General features: G+C 34.5%; 1 protein-coding gene across 1 annotated transcript in view; it reads left to right on the top strand.

Moving 5' to 3' along the window:
• NCAM2 (neural cell adhesion molecule 2) overlaps window positions 1-22,925 on the top strand; it is a 268,781-nt gene that overhangs the window by 124,437 nt on the left and 121,419 nt on the right. The window contains exons 2-5 of the mRNA XM_077790949.1: window positions 11,072-11,146; window positions 12,114-12,320; window positions 14,475-14,618; window positions 19,515-19,652. Coding sequence (XP_077647075.1) covers window positions 11,072-11,146; window positions 12,114-12,320; window positions 14,475-14,618; window positions 19,515-19,652 — 564 coding nt within the window. The remainder of the gene's footprint in view (window positions 1-11,071; window positions 11,147-12,113; window positions 12,321-14,474; window positions 14,619-19,514; window positions 19,653-22,925) is intronic.

The raw sequence follows: 22,925 nt of genomic DNA, 5'->3' as shown, positions 1-22,925 counted from the left end.
CAGATATTTATTCAAGCAAATTTCATATTTCTTCATGTTTTGGCCATTCAAAGTTATACTTTGATCTGAAGGAATATTTTTGTAAAATACTTTCATTTTTATTGAATGTTGAATATTATTCTGCCCTTGGGCATTTTTAGAATTTTTTATTTAATTTATGACTTCCTAAAATTTGTTTAAATGGCTTTTCAGAAGGGAATATAACAGGAACAAACACATCACTGACTCAATATTATTCTATTATAAAACTTTGAAAAATTAAAAATTCATGCAACAATAATTCTAGGTTTGGGTTGCTTAGAAATATGGTAATATTTTTTTAAAGATTTTGATGAAAGATAAAATATTTTATACAAGTAATTATATTTCAAGATGTTTTTGAATAAGATTGCCTAAGTTATGCACTCCATGTTTTTAATTGCTTTATTTGTGAATTCCAGAAGCAGAAAGTAAAGGAAAATAAAGGCAGTAGAGAGGGCATGTATCAAAATGTGTAATTCTATGCTTCCCCCTCTCTTCTAAACAAAATTTATATTTTTGTTTTTATATTTATTTTAATATTTTTGGTTTAAGGATCTCCCCAAGTTGATAATATTTTTTGAACTTGGGTTAGTAATAATGGAAAACTTGAGTATTGGATTGTGGTACTTGCATTCCAAAATAAGGGTTCCAAGTTTTTCAAGGATGCGATAGAAGAGGAAATAAAAAACATGGCTCAAAGTAAACTTCACTGGGTGAATAGATGAGTCCCTAAGTTCATATTCCAGCCAATTTGGAATGTCTCAAGAACTACCTAACTTTTAAAAAGACCATGTAGATAAAGAGACTATTTCCAAAACAAATTCTCCACGTTCTTAAATCTGAATTCAGACATTGCTTAGATGTACATGGCTGGCAGCAGGAAGTCCTTGGAGCCTTTTCTCAATGTCCTGATGATGTCTGTCCTCAACAGCCACTAGTTCATTTTCTTGAGATGTCAAACTTGTGTCACATTTCCACAATATCTGTGAACTCCTGCAATTAGAAATGTGAGGTTACGTGTAGTTGAAGTTGATATTCTGATTTCATTATGCACTTCCAAGAAACAGAATGAACTGTTATATTTATATTAAAGACAACTCCTGACAGAGACTGCAACCACTTTTTGAGGCATCAAATATTTTTACTAGACACATCCTTTCTCAGAAACAAGTAATTTTTTCATATGTCATCTTTTTTATAAGAAAAGGCAAACCTCTGAGGTAGGCCAATACAGTTGCTTGTTTTGCAATTCTTTCAGAGTTAAAATCCTCTCTTTTTAACTACAGAGACATTGATTAGTCAATGTGTTTTATTCAAAATGCCATGACCTAAATACTGCTCTTTCTGCAGCTGACTTAGATTACATATTGTTCTGCTTTAACTTGTTACCTATATGTACATTTCATAGAGACTACTGTATTTTTAACAACAGTTGCTATGCCATACAATGGCTGCTGTACCTGGACAATTTCTTCTTGGTATTTTCAATCTCACCTAATATCTTCTGAACTCTAAGGCTGATTGTAGCATTTTTCTAGTGAGAACTGAGGAAAAAGTATTCATTACACCTTTTGTTGCAAAAATCTCGTTTTTAAATCAACCAGGATATGTTGATTCCAATTATATGACATAATTTCTTGCCCTGTCTTTAATAATTTTTAAGTCTACATTTTCTTTTTTCCCAGAGAAATCCCTTAATATATATATCACATTAGAAACTAACATCTCCTTTGTAGAATGTGCTTGAAGAAGACATTTTTGTGAGAATGGGTTATGTATTGTTTAAGAATGGGCAGGCTTTTGGCTCCTTCTAAGACATATTTATGTTGTAATTACTTCTATAAGTTATTGTTGTATTATTTATTTTGAGGGTTAATGTGTTTATCATTCAACAGAAACTTTGCAGACAGCTTTTGGCCTGAAGTTTGAGAAGCATGTTCTTTAGATTTAGGTTGTAAATGCCAAGTGGTTAGATGAATGCTGGCTCAATCCAATACCCCTCTGCAACTTGAAGGACCACTTGGGCTGTTAGCTGATTTTGGAGGAAGAATTTTAGCAGTGATTTCAGTTGTTTGTTTGTTTGTTTGTTTTTGTTTTGTTTTTGTTTGGTTTTGGGTTTTTTGTTTGTTTGGTTTTGGATTTTTTTTTTCTTTTGTTTTCCCAATATCATGTTTTCTGCTACTGGTCCCCAGGCAGCCTGTATGTACCTTTCAATGAGGGTGTCCATGTTCAATTACTTGTCTTGGCACATTATCAAACTTGTGCTGACTACCCAGCAACAATGAACAAATGCTGTTTTGAAAAGTTTCTTCCTCAGAAAGACAAAAATGGAATATAATGGGGAAATATGAGGCACTCTTTTGGCATGAGTGCTTCTTTTCAGAAACATTTCTAAGGTTTGTGGCTTTACCTTCAAGTTTGCAGGTTTTGACAAATGTGACCCTCAGTTAATTTTTTTTTTTTCCCTGTACTGTGTCTGATTTACTGTTCTATAATGAAAAGTTGCCCAGTGGAGCAAGGAGAAACAAGTTAGGTTTTCATGTTCTAAAGATCACATAGACACACAGAGACAGCAGAGGCAAGAAGGCAGGAGAAAACTCCTGGTCCGAATCCCTGCTCAGAGCAAGGTCAGCAGCAGATTGCTCAGGGACGTGCCCAGTCAGGTTTTTAGTATCTCCAAGGATGCAGAATCAACAGCCTCTCTTGGCAACCGGTTCCTGTGTTTGACCACCAAGTGAAAAAGTGTTTTACTATGTTTAAAAAGAGATTCCTGTATTTTTGTTAGTGCACATTGCCACTTGCCTTTTGGAAATTATATTAAATCCAATTTAAACTAGATTAAAAATAAAACAAAATAAAACAAAAACAAGCAAAAAACCCCTACCAAAAGACCCTAGAAGCATTTAGATTGGAAAAGACCTGTAAGATCATTGAGTCCAACCATTTTAAGAGAACAATGCCAAGCCCAGCACTAAACCATGTTCCTTGTCTCTGCAGATCCAAATCCTTTAAATACCTCCTGTGATGGTGACTCTAGTATTTCCCTGGGCAGTGTTTTTCTGTGCTCAACAACCCTTTCAGTGAATAATTTTTTTTTTAATATCTAATCAGAAACTCTCACAGTACAACTTGAGGCCATTGCCTCTTTTCCTACAGCCTTTTGCTTGGGAAAAGAAATCTAATATTAAAAAAATAAACCCTACCCACAATACACATGCCCTACCTTCCACTTATTCTGTCTAGGTTACTATTACTAAAAAACTGTTAAATTTAAGATAAGGTCCTTATTTTTCAGGTGTATATTTATTGAGTCACTTCTTGGTCTTGATTTCATATTTTGTGTAGGAGATATGAAATTAGGAATTCCCCAACTTAATGAATTACAGTTTGGGAAGCATGTTCCTTAATATTCTTTGCCCGTCAAATATTCTTCTTTCTGTTTATTGCTTCCAAAAAATAAAAAATCAGATTGAGCAGATTTTGTTAAAGTTATGTTCATCACTGATAAATAGAATTCTATAGTACTTTGATCATCCTATTCTATATTATTTTTTTCTCCACATATGTATCTGTGAAAAATTTGGAATTACTGTGGGAAAAGATAGAATTCCTGTGGGTGTATGAGAAAAATACATGACAAAGGTTTTCCAGTATGTTCCTCTACAGTTAAAATATCTTAATATTCTGTTAATAAATTAGTTTTAAACTTCACTGTTCTTCCCATGCATAATAAGAAGCTCTACTGAATTTAGCTAGAATAATTTAAGTAGAATTAAATATATGCATCCTGTCATGCCTGACACTTTATAGCTAAACTCCTCCAATGTTTATCATGCCTTTCTCTTACACAGATTCTAAGTGAATAAATCATATTGTTTTTTTTTTATTTTTTTTTCATTTCTCTATCTATTAATCTTGACTTTTTTATAAGTTTCTAAGCCATGACTAGGAATATTAAATATTCATAAATATTTTTAGGTATTATTTTAAATATCTCAATATGTTTGGGCTTGTAAATCTATATATTAAAATTTACCTGTTTTTACCCAATTACCTATCTTCTTAGTTTTGAAGAACTGAGCTCTCATTATCAACCTACCTGAAAATCTCAATACAATATTTATGTGTTTAATTCCAAACAGTAGTTTTCTAGACTCTTGGGGGAACAGTAGTGAGTAACTTCTGTTTGAGATTAGTCTTTTGAATGGAATTGTAGCAAGCAGACTGGTTTATACTTGTTTACTGTCTCTGCTCAGATATTAATGGCTTATCCATTTAACTGTTTCTGCTGCAAGTGTCAGAGGATTTTCTGATTATGATTCAGTATTTGTTGCACAAAACTGGATTGTGTTGGTGCTCTTTCATTGTGCATTTCACCCCTACAACATCTGTTCTGGCCCAGAAGGCAGTTTGAACTTTGTGTGACTTCCAGTTCCTCTCATCAGAGAAAATGATGCTTCAGATGTAGGAAATGAATTCATGATGACACAAAGACTGTTTTGTCTAACTAAAAATAAAACACTCTGTAATCTATAAGACAGAAATTGAAGAAGGAATCCACAATAATTCAAATAAAACCTTAGAACTTTAAATCTGAACTGTATTCTCTACTGACATCCAAATTAAGGGTAATGTGATAAAATGGAAAGTTCATTTATACTGAACTACTTAATTAATTGTGAAACTTTCTGCCAAGCAATTATAAATGTAACATCTCTCAGTACTGTCATACCATGGAGAAATGAGGCTTTATGATTTATTAGTAATCAGCCCACTAGAAAATTGAAAATAACCAAACTCTTTACGGTTTAAATTTGTTTGTTGTCTTTACAGATGAAGTTTGTCTTTCAGATTATTTTACAAAACTTGCAGACAAGCATTAAAGCCATTGAATGGAAGAAGGATATCATTAGGCCAGTTAATATGCTTTTATTTATAAGAAAAAAACCTAGGGCTACATTGTTTACAGGATATTAGAATATTAGGAAAGGATGAATAGGAAATTTTGTGTAGTTTATATTAAACTGCTAAAGATGAAAAAAAAAAAAAAATACCCCCAAAATTACATTTAAATGAGTAAACATTAAAAGAATTGCATTTGAGTAGTCTCTTTGGAATAATTTTTCATTGTAGGTTCTCACGCACATAGAAAAAATATTATTCTTCAGCATTCTCTTAGTTCCCATGGATTACAAATGCATGAGGTGGTTTTAAACACTACAAGTCTCACAGACTTTACAATATCAACAGGAACATCATCTCCTTTTCAGAACAGGATAACAGGACTTTTTCCCCATAGATAATTCACTTGGATATAAGAGAGATGCCTCAGTATGTGTTAAAATCCTATTTTTTTTCTAAGACTTAATTGTGGGTTTTCTGTTTAATGATGATAATTTTAATACCTATGTCATTATCTATAATGGTCTTCTCTTGCATCATATTTGACCACATGCCATTTCTTCTTCAAAGGTCCAAAGTGTTGGAGTTTTATTTGTTTATGTGAAAAAAACTAATTTTTTTTTTACATTAAGTGACTTAAGATATCTCCAAACATGGTTTCCATTGGGTTCTTCCAGCTCTCAAGTGCAAATTACTTTAAATAGGCTTGAATTCAGTTGTGTTTTATATTGTTTTTTAGCGGAGTTCTTCAGGGAAGAGGTATACTGTTCCAAATTTTTTGATTACTCATGGAAATTGCTTAGATCAGAGTTTTGCTAATGGAAATGTAACTTTATGGCTTGTTTAATGATTTTTTTTTTTTATTTGTATTTCTTACTTTGCTGAATTAGTAGTTGAGAAAGTTTAAACTCTTCATGTTTTTAAAAAAAACTCAAGAATTTGCCCTAAAATAAAATTCCCTTGAACTGTCTGATACTTAACAAGTTCATTGTATATTTACTAGTTTATGTTTACTCATTTCAGCTTAGAGGTTCAAAAGGTTCTAAAATATATTATTAATAATAAAAATGCAGGAAGTGTTTTTGTCAATGGTATTTCAAAGTATATTTAAATGATAAATTATTAGAATTTTAAAGGGGAATCTATTTCTTCAAGGGTTGTGTAATTTTCATTCAAAACCCATTCACTTTTATCTGGGCACTTAAACAAAATATTCTTGGAATTCTGCATAATAAAGGGTAGAAAAATTAGCTGGGTGAGTGGTTGCTCTGGGATTCAATTTGATACCTATTACAAATATATTAATTTCTTCATGCTCAAGGATAATGAAGCCTAGTTTTCTAAGCATATATTAAAAAAACAAGTTAAATCGTTTACTGAAAACAAAACCACATCACCCAAGTAAAAGCTTGCTTACTGAATGAAGTCAAAGAATTAGCCAAGGGTGTAGCTTTTGTCAGAGAGCTACACTAAACACAATTAGGAAAGAAAACAAAGAAAACAAATAAAACAATTCTCTCAGTTAAATCTTGCAGTCTACTTGTTTTTCTTAGAAGCCAATGCCAAATCTATCCAAATGAGTGTTTTTAGCTGTCATCTCTTCCCTTAGCTCCATGCTGATCCCAAGTTCTGCCTTGCTTTGTCTTCAGAGCTGCTCTTTTCCTTTTTACTGCCTTCTCATTAGCCGCTACTTTTCAGAAAATTTGCAGCTCAACAGATTTAGAAAGACCCCTCTACAACCGAGCAGTGTCTAATGGTTCAAAAGTAAATTCTAAAAGTTTTTCAGTTTTCAGATGTATTGATGTAGCATGAAACTGTTAACTATGTTGTACGCAATTTATATTGTGAAAACTAGAGCAGAATATTTTGTTGTTGGTGTCTTTCCAATACAAAAAAAAAGGAAGTTTTTTCAAGTTTTATCAGTGCTTGGGTGGGATTTTTTTCTTTTTAAGAAATGGAATTATCAAGAAGATGTTGGGTAAATTTATTAGATGAAGCAGTTTTACTCAATTTTTTTTCAGATTTTATTATGCCATCCTCCCCTTTACCTTTTTATTACCTTGTATATCTTTTATATTTATATACTTATATTTGTATAGGGTACACTTTGAACATGTAACATATTGCTAATGGACAGTAAAAGTACTGGTGAGTGGCTTACTGCTACAATTTTTGTTATCTCTCAGTGATGGCACCTCACTTCTGTTCCATCAGGTGATCACCTGTGCAGACACCTGTGGAGATTTGTGATGTTAGTTCTGAAACCTGAAATCTACTGCTGCTAATGGGACTGAAATCAATTAGTCTACTAAATATTAGTCCTTATGAATGCAGTCATCTGTCTCTGTATTTAACAAGTACAAATGGACCTCTCATTACTGTTCTTACTTTTCTTCCTTAGTGTTTTTTAAACCCATTAAGGAATAATTCAGCAGAATCCTTTTAGTGTATTACAACTGATAATAATTCCTTTATAATGACTCTGATCAAAAGGGATGGGATTGGTTGTATCAGCTAGTTCTAGTAGTGCTCTTTTATTTTGCTATGAAATTAGACATGTACCAAAGACTGAGGAAAGCCCCAGATGAATTCACTTTTTCCCAGAAGAGCTGTACTATAGTAGCATTACACTCCCCAGACTTCAACTCAAATAGATCTTTTACATCTTGCCTTTTTCCATTTTTTTCCCCTGAATAGGTAGTTTGGTGATATTCTTGGAAACATCAGAGGAGAAAGTACTTTTTAAGATCTATCAGGAAGGTGCTATTTATTTCTGGACTTAGTTTAGCATAGGTAGCACCTCTACTAAATTTTTGCAATATCTCCAAAGAGCTGATAAAATAAGCATTTGTCTGTATATTCAAAGAAATTCACAACAGCCTAATGCAAAGAGCTCCATTTTTTATTAATCCATTAGTTAGTACAGTAATAATTTGAGTTGTGGCTAAATTTCTGCCATGTTCATCAAAGATTATACTATCTGAGACAGTTTTGGAAGTATGGTGGAATTTTCTGAATGTGTTGTCTCTTTGCAATGTTTTGCTTTCAGTAAGTAACAAGTGAGTATTCTTCCTGCTTAATTTGCCTGACTACTAAAAATCAGATATTTCTGAATTAATAACTTGAGCAATATTTTTACTTCTAAGTTGCATGAAGCAATATTTTTTTATTTACATCAAGCAGAGCTAGGAAAATGGTGAGGCTGGGAAAATGGGGCAGATGGTTTTATATTTTTCTATTTTGTGAATATTAAAGTACCATATGTAGGAAAAATATTTCCTTTTGGTTTCAGAGATGTAGCTAGCTCTTCACAGAGTTTATGTAGTTAAAAAATTATGTAGTTAAAAAATGCTAAAAAATTTAATTGGATTTGAGCCCTCTGCCAAAGCTGTGTTACAATCTCAAATATCTATTTAATTTATGAAGGAAAAATATTCTCTTACTTTTGCACGTTTCATCATGCCACCTCTTACATTCTACCTAACCTGTATTACCTAATCTATTGCATTTATATAGTTCAACATCAGTTATTAGAATTAAGAAATGCAATTATCCTTGAAGCACCACTGCTGAAATATATATTTCATATATATTTCACTCTTAACATATATATTTCTGGACAAAATGTACAAGACTGCTCTTTAAAAGAATATGGTATCAGAAAAATGGTGATGTAGTATGTGACGTGGAATAAATATCCAAGCTCTTCAAGTTCCCCCATGGCTGTATTTATTACCTTGGCTGTATTACCATGGTTGTATTTAGTACTTTGGTTTACACTGCAATTATAGGTCTTGAGGCTATAGTAAAAAAAAAAGCTTTACCTGACAGGTAAAAAAGAAATGAGGCTTGGAGTATCCTCCTGGATGATTGGTTACGCCTTAATTCTTATGACAACATAAGGTAAAACTTTGTTTTAAACTAATTTCATTTGTATTACTAATTTTCTTTATTACTAATTTCTTAGCTTTTGGTTTTGGTGCCATGGGTGTAAAGACCAGAGATGAGAACAAGCAGACTCTTCCTCTGTTAGGGCTCTAAAGGAGCCTTCACCTGCTCCTCACTCTTGCACGGCAAATGCCACTCCTCCCTCCTCCCTTGCACTAGATTCAACATTTTTACAGTTCCCTTCAGCTTCTTTCTGGACTAGGCAATCCTGTCGTCTTCCTGGTTGTCTTTATGGACTGAGAATTTTTTATTTTAGCAGAGTGCATACAGATATTTACCTTTACCTGAGGCAGGATATGTTCTTTTTGGCTTTTTACTGTTTTTTTTTTTTATTCTTAGCTATTTTCTTATGGGAGCAGGGTATAAGATATTAATATTCACTTAAAACAAATTAAATTGTGATTATCTTCCTAGGAAAAGCATTCACAATTCAGGGAATCTTGTGAAAAATGTTATGTGCTGTACAGATATTTGATGTTTAATTTTGTGTGTTTGGTTGTGGGGAATTTTCTGGAAAGTACCCAGTTCTGTTAAATTTAAATTGGCAGGCTGATACTGAAGCAATCAATGGTTTCCTTTGCCTTTTTTGATGTAGCCTTTGTTTTGACTATTGCAACAAAAAAAAAAAACACATCTTGTCTAATTCTTGCTCATTTAGGCTAATTACTTAAAAGTTAATAGCAAATCTATTTTATTTCAGTTTTCTCTTAATTGTAATACTTCTCATGTTAATATCTATAGATAGTACTTTGCTGATAGTTTTTCTGTGCTCAGCTTTTCTTGAATTTCTACTGTCAACAGAACTGAATAGTTGTGGGGTTTCAGCAAGTTTTGAAGTAATATTCATGGGTAAAATTTGTCACATAAAAAAAAGCTAGAGACTTAGACTGTGGGTCTCAGATTCAAAGAGAGAAACTGAGAGTTTCTATCCAGACAGAAGCCTGGGAAAGAGCTGGAGAAGAATGTAAATAATTCTTTATCTCTCTTATTGTTCACATTGTTTATAGTTAATTTCTATCACTGTGCATCAAGCACTCTGCACCAATGCTCTGAGTTGTTTTCACTTCAGGGCCAATGGAATTGGTCTTCACAAAGCTCTGTATAAAAGAGCAGTGTATTTTGAATAAACCAGAGTTTTACTCTCAGCAGCCTTCTGAGTCATTCTTCTCATTCCAGTCTTGCCTCGACAGCGACATTAGACACAGGGAAAACACCTTTCTGCCTCTTTCCCAGACTCCAGAATCCACTCCCTCCCATTCCTGGCCTTCACTCCCCTTATTTCACCACCCATGCAGATAACAGTCCAGCCCGTGAGGTGATGGATAATGCAGGAGGCTGGGATGAGGACACAGAAATTCCTTTCTGTCATTCCTTCTTATTCACTCTTTTCTTCCACTGCTTCTGCCTAACTCCTTTCCTTTTTTCTGTTTTGGATTATCCACAGTCCTTTCAGGATGTGTTTTCTCTCTTATGGGCTCATGCATTGGCCGGGGTTCTGGAGTGTTGCCAATTGTGCCGTGGAGCACCTCTTGTCACTTTGGCCTTCTTGTCTCTCTCTTTGGCATTCTGAGAGGTTCTACAAACTCCTTCAGCCCTCTCAGTTGTGTCCTGCCGTGGCTCCATCGTGACCCAGCTGGAGCTGCCTGTATCTGTCACAGCACAACCTCTGAACTCCCTCCCCTCCAACCAGCCCCACTAACGAAACCTTGCTTTTTATATCCAATACACTCAAATATGAGAATATTGTGGGAGGGAAAGCCAAAAGCCTTGGTAAAGTCAAACTAATTTCCACTCACTGTTCTTATCTTGCACACAAAATTTATAATTTTATCCTATAAGATGGTGGAGTTAGGCATGACTTACCCTTGTTCTGTGTGTTACAAATCACCCCATTTAATTTCTAGTTTTACGTTCATGCATATTTCTATCACATTTTATTTTTTTTTCCGCTTTTTAAATTTGTCCTCAGGTTTGGGACTTAAGCTTGTCATTGTCGTGTAACATCCTTATGTAGATTTTTTTCTCTATCCCAGTATGTACATTAGTTCGAAACCTGTTGAAATTTAGTTATGTTTAGCTGAAATGTCATACTTGTAGAACAGGGTCAATATATAGAATTAATGCAATATAAAACCTGACAGTATAAGATTTAAACTGATAAATTCTCAAATGAATTTACAATCTACTTTATATTTTTCAGCTTTACTTCAAGTAACAATTTCACTTAGCAAAGTTGAGCTCAGTGTGGGTGAATCCAAGTTCTTCACATGCACAGGTATGTATTAATTTTATTTTTAGGTATATAATTTTTGTTAAATTTTGAAATTTTTTATGTATTTATGACTGAAGCACTTGTTTCACAATATTAAATTAATATATTGTTGTATGTTCACATTGACTGTGAGAACTGGCAAACACTAGGACTTCACTGGCTTCACATTTCCAGTCTAGGATCTCATCACTTTACGCACTGAATCAGTTTGAATTTCTATATCAGTACATGTAGTTTATATCTGTTAGGATGCTTTTGTAGTTAAAAAATTGTCACTTATTTAAACTGAGGAATTAAATCCTCTCCAACCTAATAAGACAGTCAGGGACACTTTTTTTTTTGGTGAGGCAGTAATCAGTCAGGAGGATAAGAATTTGCATTTCCAGCTTATTGATATGGATCCTTGATGGTGCTGAGGTGAGATCCTCCATGGAGAGTGACACATGGCCTGACTATACTGACAGTGAAATTGCCTGACGACTTGACCTGTTGATCCAATCACTGACAACCTGTTTCTTTCCTATAAGACTTTATACTCTTCTGTGGATTTTTCCCCCTCTTCAGATCCTTGAGCTGCTATTTACCCTGTCTCAATGATTGTACATCTGCCTGCAGTTTTGTCCTGCTTGTCTTTCCTACAGCTTGCATAATTTAGCAATTAGCTGACATTGCAGAATCACAGAATCACTTAGGTGGAAAATACTTCCAAGACTGTCAAGTCTAAGTTTTGACTGATCACCACCTTGTCAACTAGAGCATGGCACTGAATCAGTCATCCCTTGAACACCTCCAGGGTGATTCCACCATCTTCCTTGGTAGCCAGTGTTTGACAACCCTTTCCATTAAAAAATTCTTCCCGAATTTAGTTTAAATTCCTGACACTGCATAGACCATGCATTGGGTAGGCATGCACGTTGCATGATGTCCTTCTAAATGTATAAATTTTTGTCGGTTTTGGTTTCGTTTGTAGCCATTGGTGAGCCTGAGAGCATAGATTGGTACAACCCACAAGGAGAGAAGATCGTTTCTGGTCAGAGGGTGGTTGTTCAGAAGGAAGGTGTTCGCTCACGCCTCACCATTTATAACGCAAACATAGAAGATGCTGGTATATACCGGTGCCAAGCAGCAGATGCTAAAGGACAAACTCAAGAAGCTACCGTAGTTTTGGAAATTTATCGTAAGTAATCAATTAACAAATAAAAGACTGTGTTTTAAAAGCCACTAGCATAGAGAAAGTAAAGCCTCTCAAAATATCATCCCCAGCTCTGAGCTTTACCTTCCAAATAATTGCATCTCGCACAGTTTAGTAAGTAGACATTATGACAAAGATTTGAATTAATTGGAGAGCCACTTAGAAATATTGTAGATTGCTTTTCTCCTGTGTTTTAGAATGCCATCTTATGAGGGTGCACTGTCTGCCCCTCAAAGAAATGAGAAAAATAGGAGGAAAAAATAGATCAGTATAGTTTGTATTACAAGTGTGTATACAGTTTACAAATAGCACATTACAAATATGTGTATAAATAAAAATGAGGGAAGTGTCATTTAAAAAGTGGATTTTTTACTGAATTGTTATTTTAATCTCTATCTTTTGCTATTCTGGGCCTTATGAATGAGTTTTGACATAAGCCATTGAAGCTCAGTGTGATAAGTAGCCAAAATGGATTTCAATTGCAAGCAACAACTTGAGGATCATATTTTAAAAATAAATGCATTCTATTGTAGTATGAGATTCTCTGAGAGATCTGAATAGCTTTTCTCTCAGTGTTGAATAACTACATTGTATCACATTCTTTAGATCAATCAAAAATACCTAAACGCTATGCATTAAACAAGCACAGTGAAGATGTAAGGCAAGGTCTTTGTTGGTGAAAGATGGGGCATATCCCAGCAGCCCATCAGCTGAGTTAGGATCTAAGTTCTTTGGAGAATAGGTTTTTTAAATGTGAAGGAATTACAATGAGAAAAAAATACAGAGTAGAGTGGTAAAGCACTGCTTCTGAGAGGTAGAGATAACTCAGAAAACAAAAGACATAGATTAAAAAAAGTCTTCTGCTAAAACAACCTATATAAGGGTGGTAGCAGTGAGAAGTGATTACATGGTGGCTTGAAACACCACAAATAAAAGGATTTCAGTTTTTCAGGAATTCATTTGTATGCATAAAACTATCAGTTTTTCCATTAGCAGAATGCTGAAGAAAGTAGAAATCTTTAGAAGTGTTTGTATGTGTTAATGTTAATAATTCTGAGGTCAGACAAACCTTCACACCTACACAACTAATGTTAAGGTTTATGGGAACAGACATGTAAAATTTCCTTATTCATATTTGTAATATAAGAAAAAAGCAGGATAACTTTTGGTAGTCTTAGGGCCTGGTTTTTAGGACTCTCAGATGTCTGTGAGAGGTTTTTTTCTTACTTCATATAAAAAATCTATGAGAGATGTAACAACAGAGATGAAGCTGCATCTCTGACATAAGCTCCCCAAAGTTTACTCTGAAATGTAATTGGCCATCTTTGACCTGAGAGAACATAGGTTGGTTTGTTTATTCTGTGTGCAGGAATTCTTCCAGATTTTTTTGTTTGTGTTAGTCAACTGCATTAGATCTCATATGAGATCATGGATTAATGGCATCTTGGACTTCTAAAAATACTGGATTTATTTGACACGTGGAAAATAAAATATCATTTGACTATTTGAGCTTGGAAAAATTCAAAGCCTCAGCAGACCTAAAACAATCTTCTTAGTTCCTAAAAATAATGATACGATCTCTTATGAACTAATAGTCATAATAGGCCTAACAGTTTCTCACTGGCCTTTTAATATATTGTACTCAGCTGCTCTTTTTCACAGTGAAGCAAAAATTCCACTTTTCTCATGAGAATTTTCCAAATTTTGATGGTTTTTATGGAAGGTTTAATAGAATAAAAACATGAGGTTTTAATTCAATAACAGAATAATGAGGAATAAAACCCACAAGAGAGTAAATAAACTATCAATATGAATACATAAACTTCTAAAATCTAGAGTTTAAAAACTGTGTTTTGGAACATTGAAAACAATGAAAATATGTTTATAAAACCTGCAGAATATATATAAATAAACAAAGTTTGCATAATATGAAAGGATTGTAAAGTAATTTTTACAGACAGAATCAGGATGATTTGAGTCTTATGTGGGAGAACTATGTTATGGAAATAATTCTCTACTATCACAATAAGAAGATTTAATAGTGGTATTTATCTTATTTGTTGTTGAATATAATTTTAATGCTAAGTTAAGTGTAAGACTTGCCATATCCTGTATTGTTTTATTTTTTTCCCTTTTCAGAAAAGCTCACTTTTCGGGATATAGTATCTCCACAAGAGTTCAGGCAGGGGGAAGATGCAGAAGTTGTTTGCCGTGTCACAAGTTCACCCGCTCCCATTGTCAGCTGGTTGTATCGGAATGAGGAAGTCACAACTATTGCTGACAGTTAGTATTTTGGTAACTCTTTAAGTTATACATTCCAATTGATATTAACACATTATTTTAAAAAAGGACTTTTCAAAGTCATAGTGGACTTTGTGGTGGATTTTAGTGGGGGGGGGGGGGTTGATTAGTTCATCAGTCTAAATGTAATTTAACCAGGTTCTGTGATCTGTGGAGAATCTGTGTACAATGGTTCCCCCCGTGTGTCTCTTTTCCAAATAGGAATTTTGCCTAGGTGTAAAATGATTGTCCAAATGCCCAAAAGATTGCTGGGAACTCCCTCACAGGATCTCTTCCTGGTGCACCTTGTCTGTAGGAGTTGAACCCATTTAGAGCACACAGAGATGAATTTCACTGCAGATCAAGCTGTGATACTGACCCTACACAGCCCTGACTTTGGGATACTTGGCCAGTTGCTCAGAGAATTCCAGGTGGAGAGGCATTTTGCATTATTGTGAGAGTTTCCTTGTACAAGGGCAAGTTACCCTCTAAGTTACAGGCAACTGGGATATAAGTGATCTGCTGAAGCTGGTCTGGTAAAGCTTGGATTAAGACAAATCTCACCTTCCCCACATGCCAGTTCTAAGTGTCTAGAGAGGCAATTACATAGGCAAATATTATTATTTTTACTTACACCCACAAAAGTTTCGAATCATTTTTTTCAGTGCTGTCTCAAGTGTCATCTTTGCCAAAACAGGACTTTTTTTACATTTTCTGAAAATGGAACTAACATTGTTAATTAATCAGCTTTTCTAACTTCCCATCAGTTTTTCTCTCTGCATGTAATGGATCTCATGTAACTCAGAGTAGCAGTACGTATTTAAAATTCTTATTATTTCAAAATTTATTGTTATTTTTATTTCAAAATGAAAATGAAAAGTTTATTGGGTGCTTTATGAAGTCAAATAAGAAAAGGTGGAACAGTTGTTTGGGGGGAAAAAAAAGCTTTGTTGATGCTTCTGGACTCAGTCTTAGGTTCCTCTCCATTGGCAAAGAAAGCTTGAAGAACCTTTTACAAAGTTTTGATATTTTATTCAACAGCTCTTTAGTAATGTCCTAGTATTAGACAGTATTTTATTGGATACTCTGGCTCAAAACGTGGTACATACACAGCAAAATTTGCAAGCCATGAGCCAAAATTCCTCTAGATTGGATTGAGTGCCACTGAAAATACATAAGTCCTTCTTGTCAGCCACAGCACTTAACATGTGATATGACTGAAGGGGAAGGTCGTGCGGATGACTGTTCTTCTAAATCAGGCGTTTGAAGTTGAGAGGGTTGAGTCCAAACAACGCAGTGATTATCTGGAGTAGTGGAATGCCCAATTACTTCCAGATTCACCAACTCAAATCTGTTTAGTAAAGGGCACAATTTTATCACAATATCGATGGTACAGTGAATTTCTGGTGAATTATTAAAGAAATATGGATATTGATCTAGTACTGATATCCAACTATGACGGACAAAAACTCTCTATGAGTTTAAAGTTAGAAAGTGTGTGTTAATTGCAACAGGCAGCGTGCAGGATAGTTCCCAAATACACACCACACATTTCAGGTGATTACAGAGCCCTTTTATCCATACAAGTATTGAATACCCAAAATACAAATACATATTCATCATTTTGGTACATCCCATTCCCCGCTTCGTATGCTAATCACTCCAAAAGCTATTAAGCATGCGTAGTTTGTTCCTTGAAATGGGTCGGTGTCCCTTTCATGGGGAGGGGTCCCAAAATGAAGAAGTAAATGAAGTCTTCCTAATTCTGACCTTTCTACCTTTTCAATGCAAATATGACAAATGAACTCTTGGTAGAACTCCCATTCTTTGTCTTCAGCTGGTTTCAGAACAGAGGAGGCCACGATTGTCTTATGTTCCTAAAGCTATTTGTCAGTTTCTATATTCTTCATTATAAACCCAGATAACTAAACATTGAGCTGACAAGCAATTATTCATTAACTACTAACTCTTCATCAAGGCCTACTCATTTATTTTAATTAACTCTAGTAAGGCTTATCTCTAACTAAAATCTTAGCTCCTCTAAAATCTATAAATTCCTTAAAGTTTGTTTCACTGGTATACTCATGGGAATATCTATTGCTGTATCCATTATTCTGCAATGAAAGTTGAAAAGTTATCCAGCCAACATTTAGGTTTTACTAAGTTAACCCTCATTTTTTCAATGTTTTATAGAAATGGAGATCACCTCCAGCCCTCCCAATCATCACACGCATTGCATATCTATGGTTAAAAAAAAAAAAAAAAGTTTACCAATCCTTAAAGGTTAAAAAAAAAATGTTGCATCTCCCCTTTTCAAGACATTTAGAGGCCCAGTTCTGTGTAGGTAATTGTATAGGAGCAGAACAGGAAAATATATGTTATTTTTATGTGGTAGTGTATGAAATTACATTAATATTCAAACCTGACTTTAATAAACCAGACATAATTAACATAAATGTGTGGATGATGTTAATGTCTTGTAAACTTGAATCAGGTGAAGCATGATTTTATTTATTTTTTTATTTTTTATTTCTTTCTTCATTTTATGGTAGAATTCTTACTACTAGTACAGAAGTCATTTGTTTGCTAGTTAAAAATGAAAGCTGCTAAATGTCATCATCCTCTGATATTGAAAGGTGCAAAATAGAACAAGAACAGCTGGGTAGCAGGGCTTCAGGTTCTTCAAAACCCACAATGTGTGAATTGCAGGAAGTCATTCTCCTCAGAAGAGTGAATTAATATTGACTAATTTTTGTGGGTTTACCTTGGTGAGCTTCCAGGCATCCACCCAGCCTTTCTCTTACTTATCCTCCTCAAGAGGTTGACCTCATCTGGATACCAGATGTCACCAAAGCTGCTCAATCACCTCCTCTGAAACTGGACAGGAGAGGGAGAATGTAAGAAAAGGCTCATGGATGGAGATAAGGACGTGGAGAAATCACTAGCCAGTTGCCATCATGGGCAAAACAGATTCGACTCGAGGAAAATATAATTGCCAACGAAATCAGAGTAGGATAGTGAGAAATAAAAGTCTTAAATTTCACCTTTCCCCCACACCTTCTTTCTTCTTGGGCTTAACATGACTCCAAACATTGTCTCTGCTGCAACTTCCTCCTCAGGGGAGGATTCCTCATACTCTTCCCCTGCTCCAGTGTGGGGACACCTCCAAGAATTTCAGCAATCCTTCCAACGTCCTGTAGTTCTTCAAGAGCCACTCCAGCATGATTCCCCAATGGGCATCCCAGTCCTGGCACAAAACCTGCTTTGGCACATGGCTTCACAGGTCCTGACAGGAGCCTGCTCCAGCACAGGCTTCCCACAGGGTCACAGCCTCCTTCAGGCATCCCCCTGGTCTGACCAGGTCATCTTGGACATACAGGTGGATCTCTGCTCCCTTGTGGACAGCTGCTTCTCTGTGGTCTGCACCATGGCCTGCCAGGGAATCTCTGGTCTGACACCTCTTCGTCCTTCTTCACTGGGTGTCTGCAGTGTGGTTCTTCTCATGTCTTCTCACTCCTCCCCTGGCTGCAATTGCTGTTGTACATTAAATTTTCCCTGTCTAAAATCTGTTATTCCAGAGCTGCTGATGGCCCTGGCCAGGGCAGGTCCCTCTTTGAGCCTGCTGGCAATGGCTCTCTTGGACATGGTGAAACTTCTAGAAACTTCTCAAAGAAGCCGCTTCTGTATCCTCCCAAAGTCTTAAACAAACAAACAAACATAAAACCAAAAAACCCCACCTAAATACAGCAAGACTGTGGGAGAAAATGAGACAAGAATTATGTTGAGATTAAAACAGGAAGAATACTCACCAGCATTAGCAAAATGGGTTTGATGGAGGGGAAAATTAGTTTAATTTATTGCCAGTTAAATAGTGTTAAGTGTTGAAACACAAATACAAAATTAAAGCAATATCTCCTCTCTCATTTTTACCAGATTTTACTCTTTCATTGCTGACTCCTCTACCTCGCCCACCCCGAGGAATGCAGGGAGATTGGGGAATGGGGCCTGTGGTCAGTCTGTAATATTTCCAATGTGGATTCTTTCTCTGGGTTACAGTTCAGGATGAATTTGGGTAGCACAGGGTCTTCAAAGGATTACAAAGGGAATATTTGATCCTTGAGGCCAACACATCAGCACATAAACCAAATACACTAGTTCAGAGAGAAGGGAGAGGAAAAATTAAATTCCGGTTCAGTTTACTCCTGAAGATTATAATTTTGCTCCTGCAAGTTCAGAAAAGTGTGTACATGGCCTTCTTTCAGAGCCTGATTTTAGTGTCCTTCAGCTCCTCAAAATGTGTATTGAATTTCAGTTTATGCTGGCCTTTGCAGAAGATAGAGTGCTTTCTTTTTTTGGATTATGTCTTTGTACCCATTTCTATGAAGTGTTAGGGAGTGGTGAGATATATCATTGACCAAGAGTGAATGAAGAAAGGAACAGGAGGAGGGAAGGAGGGCAAGCAAGCTGAAAATCATTAAATATTGGGCTGTAGAATGAGCACAAAGACAGTCTAGATAGAGAAGGAAACAGCATTTTGTTGCTTATTGTATTAAAAATTGCTCAATTTAATTTTTGAGATTATTTTAATTATTCTGTGTAAATGCTCATAATTATTCCATTCATTTTGCAATAAATTGTTATTTACCTTACTCCTTGGAGTAAGTAGGAAATTATGGATGGAAAATCAAGATTAAATTCTAGAAAATTCAATGTGTTTTGGGATGAAGAAACCACAAATTTCTCAGCCTACATTTTCTTTTTAAATTAACAAATGTTTTGTCAATGAGTATTCTGATTGTACAGAGAAAGTATTTAAATATTAATTGTTTAAGTTAGTGTTCCTCATGTTGTCTTGATTTACTTGATTTATGCCACTTGATCTCTTATTTTCCTTTCTAGATCGATTTGCAGTATTAGCAAACAATAACCTCCAAATTCTTAAGATCAATAAAAGTGATGAAGGAGTTTACAGATGTGAAGGAAGAGTGGAGGCAAGAGGAGAAATTGACTTTCGGGACATAATTGTTATTGTGAATGGTAAGGAGTAAAGTTGATGAATTGCCTTCTTGCTTTGTTTGATTATTATAGCCTATTTCAAAGTATTTCAGCTTCTAAAAAACGTTTATTAAATTGGTTAATATAAATGTCACATCTGTTTAGTATTGTTTTCCTATAAATGTAATTCCTTAATAGTGAAAAAAAAATCTACTATACTATGGAAATAGAATTAATTCTATTTAATAACATCAGGAAATGTACATATGTAAAGCATGTATCATTATTATCCATCATTTACAGAAAAAGAATTATTTCAAGACTTGAATTTCAGATTATAATAGCTCAGTCTTTTTCAGTGTTTTGCCATTTACTTTGAAAAAAACACATTTGATTTTTCATAATTATTCACCTTCACTGTGTAATGTACTTTATGAGCTGTCCCAAAAGTCACAGATACATTTTATTAAGTCTTAGTTACAGATTTTTTCAAATTTTATTTTTGTGATGAATAAAATATGTGAGGAGTTACCTGAAAATTTGCATTATATGTTTTATTAGTTTATAATAAGCCTCTAAGAAGGAAAAAAAGTGAATTGACACAAGATGGAGCATTTAAATAAACCTGTCTTAAACTCTGCACTGACCTGTTGAAAGATAACCATCTCTTCATATATTGCCTAGAAAGGACACCATTCATAAAGGGCATTTTTTATCTCTGCAGTCTGTTTAATGTCAACGTTTCAGTAAAATTCTTCCAGTGTGTCTTAAGTTTGGAGCTTTAAATGCTTGACTTGTCCTTCTCAGCAAACCCTGGGTTACACAAGTCATAATGTAAGGTGAAGTCACAGCTAGTTTCAGCAGAAAGAGCAGATTCTGGCACAGGTATTTCTTAGTCCACGTTGTCAAAAAGACTTCCAAAAAGCAGAATTCTCTAGATTGTTGTAGGTGGTACATTCTAGTGCTGCATTACCATGACTCCTGCTTGTGTACAATTCCAACTGTGCATTTGGTAGCATTTAAAATGCCAAATGAGATTTTATTCTGACTCTATTTATGTACAGGGATATGAATCCACCTTCTGATCACCTTTCATTTCTATCTGTTATTGATATTCAGTTGAACTGAGACAGTCTGTATTTAACTGAAAACATTGGGTTGCAAACTATGCTCTGTTTTCATATAATTTTTTGCTGAATTATTAAAAAAATGTGATAATTTGTATATTTAGTATGACTCCAGGCAAGAATGTTAACACTCATCTCTAAATTCAGTCTTGGGAGGAGAAGGAGCTGCCAAATAAGTGATTATGACATGGTTGGTCATGTAGAGTGACATCAATTAGGAGCTATTTCCTGCTTCACTTGTAGTAATAAATAGGTTTGCCTACATGAAGTTGAATGGATAAAACTTGATTCAAAATAGCTTTTAGAGTAATACTAAAATGCCAAAAAAAATAAAAATTGTAGTGGGTTTTTTTGGTGAAAAGGAAAGCCTATAAATGAACTGTATTCAAAAAAGAAAAGAAAAAGAATAAAGAAAAGAAGGATCAGTCTGTAGGCCACCAAAAGCTACATGGCTATATTTCCACTGCATCTCCTTTTCCAAAAGAGAAAGAAGAAATAATACTTTGGAGGATAATGTAAGCTCGCAATAAAAAGAAAACATTATATATTTATATTTGTATGTAAAAGTTATTCAAATTTACAGCTTTACTGTTTATTTACTCATCTTGTTATAGTCACTGTAGAATCTAAAGGAATATGTAAGATCTATACAAACCATATTTCTATAACAAGAATCACAGAATAAGATGAATTGGAAGGGACCCACAAGGAGCATCGAGTCCAATGAAAAATTGTTCTTGTTTCAACTAAACCAGGATAGAAGTATGTAAGGTGTCCAAAGCAGGATAAACTGTAACAAAAGAACTTAGGGGTACTTTATGAAATCTGGCATACCATGGTAATTATAGTAGTTCATTTTCTTAAATTGAAGTTTGCATATGAACAAGTTTGCAAATTTACTCAAAAATAATTAAAAGTAAGTCTTGGACCAAAGTTTGATATCAGGGTAATTTCTAATGTATGGAAGTCCTTGGAAGGTTATAATGGGTAAGACATTAACAGCTGGATTATCTCTTAGAAATCTAATGTTTATGTTTCTTTTCTACTTGCAACACTAACATTTTGGTAGCATTGTAACATTTCTTTTCTAGTTGTATTTACAGTGAGATCTGAATGTCATGATTTTCTGTGGTTTCAAATGGTTGATATAGAGGAGAATGAAAGAATTTAAGTCCTCCTGTAAACAGTTAACTTGGGGTTTTTTTCCTTTTTTTTTAAATTATTTTTCTCTAATGCACTACTTAGATTTACTTTTTACTTTCTGAGAAGTTCTATAAAGTAGTCATCCTGATCTCACTGAAATTAATGAAAGAGAACTATTTACACAGTTATTATTTACACAAAAGCTGAGTTTTGCCACTCTGCTTTAAGTATGAAATGAGAGACTTACCAGCCTATCTTCATTTTGCTTTTCCTCTTACACTTTAGATCCAACCTATGTACATAAAAGCATAAAAAGAAAAACAGATTTATTCCTTGAAAAAGGATGAGCAAAATAAAATTTTACTTTTCAAAAGAGAAAATAATATTTCATTTCATTGTCATTGCAGTATCTCTTGGGAGATTGAAGCACTTAAGTGATGCCCTGGACCGCTTCACAGTCCTGTAGTTTAGTGGTGAACAGTGAAGAGATTGCAACTTCTAGCAAAGAATTATCTCCTCATGTTCCCAACTGTTTTCAAAGTTCAAACATTAGAATGTCTGAAACATGGACAAAATAGCTAAAATACATTAAAAGCCAATGTAAAAATAGCTAAAATGCATTAAAAGCTTTCTAAGTAGCGTTGTGGGTTCTTTTTTATTGGATAAATTCCTGTTGAACAGCAGAAGGGTTTTGTGTGCTGAGTAATGGCCCATGCAATTTTAGATAGAAAAGAAGTGATCTGTGAAACACTATGAAACACAACATTAAAAAGTGTGAAAAGTACATAAAAGCACACAATTACTTATCATTGATAATTCTGGTACATGATTTTATATTAATTTGATATACTCAAGATTAAGAAGTGAAATATTTGACTTTTGAAATATTTGGTAGAAAGCCACAACAGTTGGTTTTCAAGAGTGGGTGAGAAAAATCTGGTGGAGTGCAATGGAACACTAAAAACAAATTCATTGGGGTTAGCTGTTTAATCTTTTCATTAGTAAAGAGTAAAGATAAAAAGGGTAACTGAGTCACTCTGTCGTC

This window comes from Lonchura striata, chromosome 2 (genome assembly GCF_046129695.1).
Source record: "Lonchura striata isolate bLonStr1 chromosome 2, bLonStr1.mat, whole genome shotgun sequence".
Taxonomy (NCBI): Eukaryota; Metazoa; Chordata; class Aves; order Passeriformes; family Estrildidae; genus Lonchura; species Lonchura striata.
This window is presented reverse-complemented; position numbering and strand designations above follow the sequence as displayed.